Source organism: Porites lutea, chromosome 8 (genome assembly GCF_958299795.1).
Source record: "Porites lutea chromosome 8, jaPorLute2.1, whole genome shotgun sequence".
Lineage (NCBI taxonomy): Eukaryota > Metazoa > Cnidaria > Anthozoa > Scleractinia > Poritidae > Porites > Porites lutea.
In genome coordinates this window covers 25932052-25942246 of record NC_133208.1, presented here as the reverse complement: position 1 = coordinate 25942246, position 10195 = coordinate 25932052, and the positions used below count along the sequence as shown (strand labels likewise).

Genomic DNA, 10195 nt, shown 5'->3' with positions numbered 1-10195 from the left:
CAGTCCCTTATTACCTCCACTATTAATATTTTTCTCTGAAAAGCCCCCATGGGGAGTTGACAATAACATTTGTATTGTCTTGTTCCCGAGGCCAAAGACTTAGTGGTCACCTTAGAAAAGCGAACAATATCGTACCTTTCCGTCTCGGCCCGGATCAGGGTGATTGATCCGTTAAGGCAAATGAAACGAGGACATAATACGATACTGGACGATGCAGACTCTGCGAATCGTAATAACTTTGTCCCATCTCTGAGCTATACATGATGTTCTCCGGGAAACTTTTCTCAAGGTGACAAATATACAAGTAAAACTAAACTGCTAAACGGCATCGAAAACAGCTTTACGCGCGCGCTGATTTCAAATAACCGTCACTTGTGTTAAAGAAAGAATTGTGGGTAGGGAAAGAAAAAAAAAGGAGGGGGGAAGTTCTGTCTACATCCACGTCTACACAAATCCCTAACCACAAAACAGGCAAACAAAAAAAAAAGACATAAGCAAACAACACAGTAAACAAGCTATTAGACAGGGGAAGTTGAGAAAACTTACAAAATGTTTGTTAACCAGGTTTTCATAACTCCAGGTATATATTTATTCCGTGGGATGCCTGTGGCACTCCCACGGTAAATCCGGTTCGGTTGTACCCAAAATTGCAAAGCCAGCCAATAGGATTGCCTAAAATCTTTATCGATTATCTCTTCCTCCAAGCCGACCAATCAGATTGTACAAAATCTGTATCGATTTTTAATCGATTTGCTTCCTCTGAAGAAAGTCGAAATCAGAACGTTCCTTGCCAAATTTGTCGCCCTTGAGTTTTTCCACACGTGGTTTAGGATGGCTTGTTAACCAGCGAAATCCTTCGAGATACTGGCAAGTCACGAAAGGCGACCTAAGCCAAATTATTTCTTCCCTTCATGATTCTTTTTTATTTAGGTCTAGCTTTTTCATAAGGTTTTAGTAGCGTCTGGTCGCGGGCCGTGATTTCCGATCGGGGTTCGCCAGTTTTTGCCGAGCACAGCGAGAGTTCAGTTTTTTTTCTTTTTTTATCGAAAACACCTTGACGATGGGAGGTTAAATCGCGTAAATTTCAACTCGTACCCTTGACGATTGACGGTGAAATCGCAAAAATATTGTCCTCGTCGATCGACGACTCGCTTTTGGTATGGTTGGACTTCTGGATGGGACACGGATCAGGACCTTAGTAAACTTATTTTTCCTTGGGATCAGGGATAATCAATTCATTGGAACTATGTTAACTTTAAGACCTTGGAAACACATTACAATTAATTTTTAACCGTATCAAGAGCATCTTGGAATATTAAACTTTCATCTTGGATTAAAACATTGGAACTTTATCGAACTTTGTAACCCTGGGTTCGACCCTGGATAAAGCAAGCGGATGTTTTGTTTTGTTTTGTTCCATTAACCCAAAACTACAATGTTTATTTCTCTTTGAAAAAGTTGCCTGTGGCAACTTACTACCAAGATATGACCTATCTTTATACATATAGTTCCTGTTCAGGTTAATCAGAGAGCATTATGCGCATGTTTTCCATTACTTGTTTTCGTTAACATTCCAATTTAAGTTACACGGGTAAATCTTGTTTTGATGCAAAATAACTTCTTTTTCTTATCCAAATCATGCTACGAAAATAACTACATAGCGATAGATCAAAACAAGGTCAACTCCATCCTTGCGACCACTGACAACTATAAATTTAGCTTGTGTAGCAGGTGTCGAAAGTGGTAGGGGATAGGGAGGAAGCAAAAAAGGGATGTGGATAAGGAAAAAATAATAGACTGCGTGCTCATAACATGACACATCTTTCTGGTTTCCCTAATTTTTCCAAATTCAGATAGAACGCCATTATGCTTCCATGGACCAACGCATCCCACGGAAACGACTTTAGGCGTCTTGTTTATAAAAAATCTGACTGATTTTCGTAAAACGGTGGAAATCGCTGTGAATCGGCACCTGGTCTCCTCAGAGAGACCACTCAAAATTCAGAGCCAGGGAGGTAACTTAATTTTGGCGAATGTTCGCTTAATAAACTATCCGAAAAATTTACTACCCAACTATAAAACGATTCTAACTGAGCCAAATGATTTAAACCAGACTTCATTCCTCACAATCCATACTACTAGATTTGTCTCAATACAAAGCTTTTAAAAATACATAAAGAATGACAAGGAACACACTTCATATATACAGCGACAAAAAAACTAATACCCTAAGAAAGAAATTGTGCTTCAGGAACAAATTCTATATAACTTAAATATTTTACCTGAAACTGAATATTTCAGAGACTATAGATCAGGAACCGCTAAGGCAAGGCTTTTAACTAAATGCTATTGAAAATGCTGGAATAACTCCTGACTTGTATACAATTCTAAATGGTGAGGCCCAGTTTATACACACGCCGCAAACATGATCACCGGCAACATGCGCATACACAGTAACCAGGTGATCATTAGTACAGGCATTTTGTTAGGATGTGTACAACATAACGGTGACCAAACTGCCTCTGTGAATGTTACTCGTGTTCATCTCCTCGACGTATGTGTAGATTAGGGATTGAGAAATTTTGCTAGAATAGGGAGCTTCAGCAACAACGACGGCAACGGCAACGGCAGCGAAAACGTCACTGAAAATCGAGTTTCGCTGTTCCAAACTTCATCCCTCTTATTTTATTTCAGGCAACTTATCAAGCGTTGGGAAATCTTTCTGGAGTTGATTCTAAAAGATTGCATCTAAGTTCAGGTAAAAAAAAAATTGTCTTGTATTTACGCCCTCCATAAAACGTGAAATTAGGCAGTTTCACGTCGTAGTCGTGAAACAACGGCAAAGAAATGTGCAAAAAAGTGTGATGCACGTGCAAAATTGTTGTTTTCCTTAACTAAAGCTATTACTATTTTGCCGTTCTCGTTGCCGTCGTCGTGCATAAGCTCCCTATTACTAAGAGCGACTGCAGGCAATGTGATCTTGAAACAACTAAATCCTATTAGAATAGAATAGAGTGACTAAAATAAATAAGAAGATTTTCATATTACCTAAGGAGAACTGTGTATGATCATTTTCGGACAGAAAATTTCCTATGAGTTAATCATATTTATTATTTATTCAAAATATTTTCCCGATTCTGATTGGCTAAAAGCACACGTTTAATTCACCATAACCAGTTACTGGTGACCAAATTTGGAAGAATTTTGACTTTAATGAGGAAATGACGTTAAAAATGCAGCGTTTTCGCAAGTGAAGGCACCGTTAACCGAGATCTGGGGACGAGGTTGAGTTGTTTTGGTTGTGAACTTGAAAAAATGGCGGACATTTCACTCGTTTCAAGAGTAAAAAAGGCGAAAAAATAGCTAAAAACATGGCAAGAACAGCAAGAAGAAGGGCGACATCTGCTATTTGGAGAATATTTGCGGAGCTGGACAAACCTAAACGTACACTATCGAAGATGAACTGAACATCGATGGATCGATGGAGGTAAGCATGTTTTAGCTATGTTTTTAAACTAGGAATTATTTTGAATGAATAATAAAACAGTTAATGAATTCGGCTTTCGTATCATATGAAGAACTGTGGAGATCTCGGAGGGTGTTATCCGCCTCGGCCTACGGCCTCGACGGATAACACCCTCCTCGATCTCCATAATTCTTCATAAGATACTCAGCCTCATTCATTAACTGTTAATTAAACGTCTATTTATTCCGTCACAATAGCATTGATGAACTGCAAACATGTGACTAAAAGGACGCGTTCAGTTTATACGGAGAGAGAAGTTTCTTGCCAACAACAGCAAATAACGTGGCAAATGAAAGGTGCAGTTGCTTGATTCAAATGACATGAATTTGGTTAAGTCGAGTTTGGAAATTAAACGTTACAGAGTAATTAGACAACTTAGCATCCTTCATGTGGAGTAAGACTAACATAGTGAAGCTCATGCACGTGACCCAGCACAAGTCGTTTGCTACCAGTAACATCATACTCTGGGGAGATCATTACGTCATGGTGATGCGGCAGACTGCTGATCACGTGGATGCAAGTTTCAAAGCAGTTTGCAGCACCAAGGAGAACCACGTGATCACCCCATGTACCCTCTGCCACCATGTTTGTGAGGTAAGCGTTCCAAGATGAATATCCATCAACAAAGTGGAAGAGATCTGTCCCATCCGGCTGTAATAGAAAAAAATGCTGTGGTTACTAGAAAAACGACAAAGTGCATTCCTAGACGGTTCTTATTCAGGAAACTACGCAGTCAGCTCTCTTCACCACTGACCCCCCCGGGGGGGGGGGGTAATCAACAATTTTACTAGAAAGACGACAAAGTGCATTTCTAGGCGGTTCTTATTCAGGAAACTACGCAGTCATCTCTCTCCACCACAGACCCCCCGGGGGGAGGGTACTCAACAATTTTACTAGAAAGACGACAAAGTGCATTTCTAGACGGTTCTTATTCTGGAAACTACGCAGTCAGCTCTCTCCACCACAGACTCCGGGGAGGGGGGGTACTCAACAATTTTATCCGGGGAGGCCCCGCTTTGAGGTCCAACCTCTTACCCTTTTATATACCATTTTTGACAGAAAAGGTTCACCTTTCGTATACCTCGTATATTGACAAATGGTGCCCCTTTGACATACCTACTGTAGTTTAGAACTTTGTATCCCTTTTAAAAGGGGTGCAAAGTTAAAACTGCTGTAAATGCACGATCTTGTTTTATGAATAAATCACTAAACCAGGAAGTTGTCTTGTCTCTTTTACATCCATAAAATGCGTTTGTTAGCCCTTTTTAGTCCTTTTACAGACCGAAATGACAGATTTCCCTACCCTTTTATACACCTAAACTAATGAAACACCTACCCTTTCATATACACCTGAGACCTGAAAAAGATACCCCTTTTGTGCGGAGCCTCCCCGTATAGGCCATAATAGGAAGTACTCCCCTGGACCACAGACACCGTTAGTAGTCGTACTCTAAAATAAGTGTACGCCTTATAAAGTTTCAAAAAAAATAAAGAAAGAACGATGAGGTCCAACTCTATATGTCTGTTAGCCTCTTCAAGCTTTTAGATACTGTGGATGACGCAAAAGAGAAGTGAGCAGGAAAAAAGCTACCCTGGTGGCAAGGTTATTTCACGTCAGTTTAATATAGCGTTTTCACATGACGTCACGGCGGCCATATTGTTGTTTCAAAAAAAAAGAAACGGCGGCCACGTTGGTGTTCCAAACCAATCCTGTGGGAGTTAACTCTTTTCTTATATAAACGCTTTCTTTTTTCCAATAAATTGGCCTAGATGCTCGCCATGTGAGTGAAAACGCTCTGTGGGAGATAGTACACTCGTCCAAAGAAAAACCAACTGACCATTTTAAATGACGGTGGTTTCAACAGAACAAAATGAGAATGACTCAAATCCCACGGCTATTTCATCAAAACCAGCTAGCGCTGATCAAAATTTGGAAAACGTTTGCGATATCCAATAAAATGACGTCAATAGTATAGGATATCGCCAGAAAAAGGGACGGCAACTGAGAAGCCCTGGGGACGAAGTTGAAGAAAGAAAGTTAACATCGACAGAGGCATGCATGTTTTTAAAGTATGAATTATTTCAAATGAATAATAAAACAATTATTGGATTCGGCTTTCGAATGATCTCCAAAATTATGCAGATCTCGTAGGGTGTTATCCGCCTCGGCCAACACCTTCCACGATCTACAAAATTCTTCAGATCATACTCAGCCTCATCCTAAAATTGCTCATTTAAATTATCGTTACTTTACTTTGAGTACATACTTGATTTCTTACCATAAACCATCTTCCACATCGTGTCAACAAGGGATTTGCACTGTCTCTCCCAACTAAATCTCTCTTCATAACTTCTTCGAAGTCTTTGGATTTCCTCAAGCCGCTGTGCCCTAGATTTTTGATGGATAGCTGCAATTGCCTTTGCCCATTCCTTGGGGTCATCCGAATCAATCACAAATGACATACCCATTGGAAGACAACGCAGTGCTTCTCCAAATCCAGAGTTTCCACTGACCAGAATGGGAAGACCGGCTGACATGGCTTCCAGTGCTGTCAAGCCAAATCCCTCAGTTCTTGAAGGCATGATGGCCACATCAACTTCACAAAACAACTCTTTTAATCTTTGCTTGTCTTTCAAGAATGATCTGACAAACAACTGGTTTCTTGGAATGCCCATCTGGCATAAGATTTCGGCGATTTCATCCTGCTTTCCATCAGGTGCGCCAACAAAGATCAGACGGTAAGAACTGTCCTTCAATTCAACTATTGCTTGAACGGCAATGTCGTATCCTTTGAGAATGAGGTCTTCAAAATCACCACGGCCAAAGGCTAACACCTTGAACTTTGCACTCGCTCGCGTAGCAGCATGCTCAACATCTGAAAACTCTTTAAAGGTGCCTGGCATCAGCTGGAAGACATCTTGATGAGATGAACGCAAGTAGGACGAGAATGCTTCTGTCAACTTGGGCCCAACTGCCACAACGAGATCTACAAGTTGACACAGCTCAACTTCAGCTCTATTCTTTCCTTCTCCCTTGGTAATTGCGCCAGGATAGTTCTTATACATTGCTAGCTCTTCAGGTTCGGTGTGCACTACCTGAACCCACTTGGAACAATGAGACTCTTGGATGATTTGAGCTTGTTTACCCAGCTTTGCACCATGACCAATCACGACTTGAATGTCAAGGTCTCTTGGTGGAAAACTCAACCAATCAAGAGGATCACTAAAGCCAGGGCGACGATGTACTTCCATAATGGAAATGTTATGAGCCTTGGCGGCTCTCTTGTCATCTTCACCGCACTCAAATTGAGGTACAATGATAGTGACTTCTACATTTGGGAGTTTTGCCAAATGTATGGCAAGCGTTCTGTTGATTGTTGACAAGCCACCCTTAGATGACCCCCACTCATCAGCCAGGAGGGAAACTTTTAAGATTGAAGGCTGTGCATGACTTTGTGTTATACCAGAAAAGGCTGAATGTAATTCCTGAAAGCAAACCAACATTGTATATTTCAAAATAGAACTTTTAGAGAGGGTGCCGACGAGAAAGAGTTTGAGCAGACATTTGTAAAACCTGATTCCATCAAATTAAAGATGATGTCAACTTAAGTAGCAAAACAAAACCATGTTGAGTGGAAAAAGGCGCACACCGCAATACATACGGTATACGCGTTAATTAAAGACGTTCAACGTACCTGAATATGGCGAGAATTGAATGTGTATGAGTCATCTCACCATAAAACTAACGTAAACGCGAACACAAACCTTAACTTTAAGCTCTAACCCTCACCCTAACCCCAACTCAAATCCTAACCCTAACTTATACCGAGTTTGTTGTTGTTCTCTCCATAACCAGTTGAGTTTGTTGCTGGTTCTCTCCCTTACTCCGAGAGGGTTTTCTCCGGTACTCCGGTTTTCCTCTGTCCTTAAAAATCAACACTTCCAAATTCCAATTCCATCAGGAACGTACGGAAACGTTTCAACGAGTTATTGTGAACTCCTAAGAGCTCCGTCGGTAAACAAATTACAATTACAATAACTCACTGACTCATAAGACTGACAAAACAAGGTTTCTTGATGTCGAATATGGTGTCGCCAAGAATGCGAATACCAAACTTTTGAAATAAACTTTTGTTAATACTACAAGAAATTGAACGAATCTCAGTCAATGTCTGCTTCAACCACGTTTTCAAGTCACAGTTTCTATCTTTTTACTGAGTAGCCAAGGCCCCTTTGAAGCCAGGCCTCCTAACTAGTTTTCAGTTCTCCGCGGAACTCCGCGACACTCCCAAGCCAGGAGAAAGTTCCTATTTCGGGAGAAAGGAGTTTTTGCATCTGTTCTCTTGCTCTAATTGCTGCCGCTCGAGTGGGACGCAAAGTGTTCGAGGTAATTTCCTCAGTTTCTTTAAACTGTTCTCCATCCTGCGTCATTTCCATTTCTCGACCACTATCACATTCTAATGGGTAGAGTAGATTTAGGGGTCTGTTGAGTACTTTCTTGGTTGGAAGAAGAACTTTGGGTGCCTGGATCTTTCCGTCATTTCGTGAAATCAGCTCAGTAATGTTTGCCATTTTCCAGACTCCACGTGGTAAATCTTCCTTTAAAAGCACTATACTGCCTACTTTAGGCTCTTCTGCTGCTTGAATTCGAGGACCCTTTACATGTGTTTGGCGTCTTTCTCGGAGGTTAAGTAATCATCTTTCCAGACTTTCCAAAGTGAATTCAGGTGTTGCTGACCTTTACCCCAAATCTCTACTAATTTATCGGTTGAGCTCTTCTTTCCATAGTCTGGATCATGGGGGCCATGGATCCCGATTACCGGAATCCCTGACATCGGATGGAGACCTAAGAAGTCTGCTGGAGTAATAACAGCCTCTGCCTCTGCTAGAAAGGTTTCAAGCTTCTTCTCGGTCAGGCAGATTTTGCCAATTGATTTCTTTAGAGCTCCCTTAACAGTGCCAACTAGTCTCTCATAAAAACCACCCATCTAAGGGGCCAGTTCCACTATAAAGTTCCATTCAATTCCTTGGTTGGCAGTGTAACTTTGCATCTCGTGGTGTGAAATTGTTTCCTTCCAGGCTTTATCAATGGCAGTTTTCGCGAGCTTAAATTGTGGGAAATTATCTAGTATAATCTGTGTAGGTTTTCCTCTTCTTGCTATAAATCGTCTGAGTGCAAGCAGGAGCTGCTCAGCAATCATATCCTTTACCAGCTCCAAATGGATGGCTCTGACAGTGACGCAGGTAAAGAGACATACCCAAACCTTTTCTTTTGAACTTTCACCTTGAATATAAAGAGGGCCAAAATAATCTAAAGCAGTATAGGTGAATGGGGCAGATTGTGCTACTTTCTTCCTGGGCCATTGAGACATTGATGGAAGTCTGAAGGGTCCACCTTGAAATCTCTTACAGATACCACAGTCATGAATTGCTTTCTTTACTTCAGCTATTCCCTGAGGAATCCAATATTCATTTCTGGTTGAGCTAACGTATGAGAAACACCGGAATGAAACAGCTTCTGGTGGTATTCCTTAATGAGTAGTGAAGTGAAGTGGCTCCTTTTGGGAAGAAGTATTGGATATACTGCATCAGGAGGTAGTTCAGCATGAATCATTCTTCCATGGCAATGAAGTAGTCCATCTTCATGATGTTGAATGCCTAGTTGATTTTTGTAATCCTTCTTGCTCACAGTTCTATTTGTGCTGTTAAATGCTTCGGGGAAGTAAGTCTTCTGGATGGACTTGATCCATAGAATTTTTGCTTCCTTGGTTTCGATAGCTTTTAGCTCTCCAGTTTGGGTTTTCTGTTTTCTAGCTTTCTGAACAAATCTTAATAGCCACGCTGTAATTCGAAGAAGCCGAAGAAGTGAAGAATATTTCTTTTCATCCATTCTGAAGGGGGTGACAAAGGATGCTGACTTATCTTTGCTTTGAACCTTCCCTTCATTGATGTTTTCTCCAGCCAAGTTGGAAGTTTCATAGAAGGCTTTCGAGCCCTTTGTTTCACTTTCAATCATCTCCAATGTTTCTTTAGTAATCATTGGGATATCCCAAGTTGGCCATGTTTTCTCACTGTCCTGAAGCCATTTCGGTCCATGCCACCAAAGTTCACATTTGTCCAGATCTTGTGCTGAAACTCCTCTTGTTGCTAAATCCTCAGGACATTGACTGGTTTCGACGTAACGGAAACATATGTCCTTTGTTTCAGTGATCTCCTTGGCTCGATTCTGAACGAAAGTTAGTTAGTGCCTTCTTGCTCATGATCCAATGAAGAACACATTGATTGTCTGTCCAAAGGAATTTCTTTTTCATAGGGAGTTGAAGTTGCTCTCGTACAAAGTTGAGCATGCGAACACCAATAAGCACTGCTAGAAGCTCCAGTCGAGGTGTTCCTAATTTCTTTATGGGAGCTATTCTCGCTTTGGAGAAGAGCAAATTAACATCAGCATCAGAGCTCAAGTAGATAACAGAGGCGTAAGCCTTGGTTGAGGCATCACAAAAGCACAGCAACTGACCGTTTGAGTTTCCGATGAATCGAGGAACAGTTACTATGGAGATACATTCCATCTCTTTCTGTAGTTTCCTCCAATTATGAAGCATCTCTTCATCCAATTTCTCATCCCATTCTTTCTTTGAGGCCCATAAATCTTGAAGGAAGAGTTTTCCCCGA

The 10195-nt window shown here is 41.0% G+C and overlaps 1 protein-coding gene across 1 annotated transcript; it reads right to left on the bottom strand.

Annotated features, from left to right (window-relative positions):
* Positions 1 to 3697: 3697 nt before the first annotated feature.
* On the bottom strand, positions 3698 to 8514 carry LOC140946660 (D-inositol 3-phosphate glycosyltransferase-like). The gene is made up of 4 exons (XM_073395769.1): positions 8189 to 8514; positions 7588 to 7666; positions 5806 to 7012; positions 3698 to 4177 (listed from the first exon to the last, which is right to left on the bottom strand). Exons 1-4 carry the CDS (start codon positions 8512 to 8514, stop codon positions 4146 to 4148), a joined length of 1644 nt encoding a protein of 547 aa, XP_073251870.1. The 3' UTR covers positions 3698 to 4145.
* Positions 8515 to 10195: the final 1681 nt, after the last annotated feature.

Coding starts and splice junctions, on each gene's coding strand:
- LOC140946660 (XM_073395769.1), bottom strand. CDS start 8,514: ATGGGTGGTTTTTATGAGAGACTAGTTGGCACTGTTAAGGGAGCTCTA. Junction 7,013..7,587: donor ACATCAAGAAACCTTGTTTT/GTCAGTCTTATG, acceptor GTTTGCTTTCAG/GAATTACATTCAGCCTTTTC. Junction 4,178..5,805: donor GATGTGGAAGATGGTTTATG/GTAAGAAATCAA, acceptor TTTCTATTACAG/CCGGATGGGACAGATCTCTT.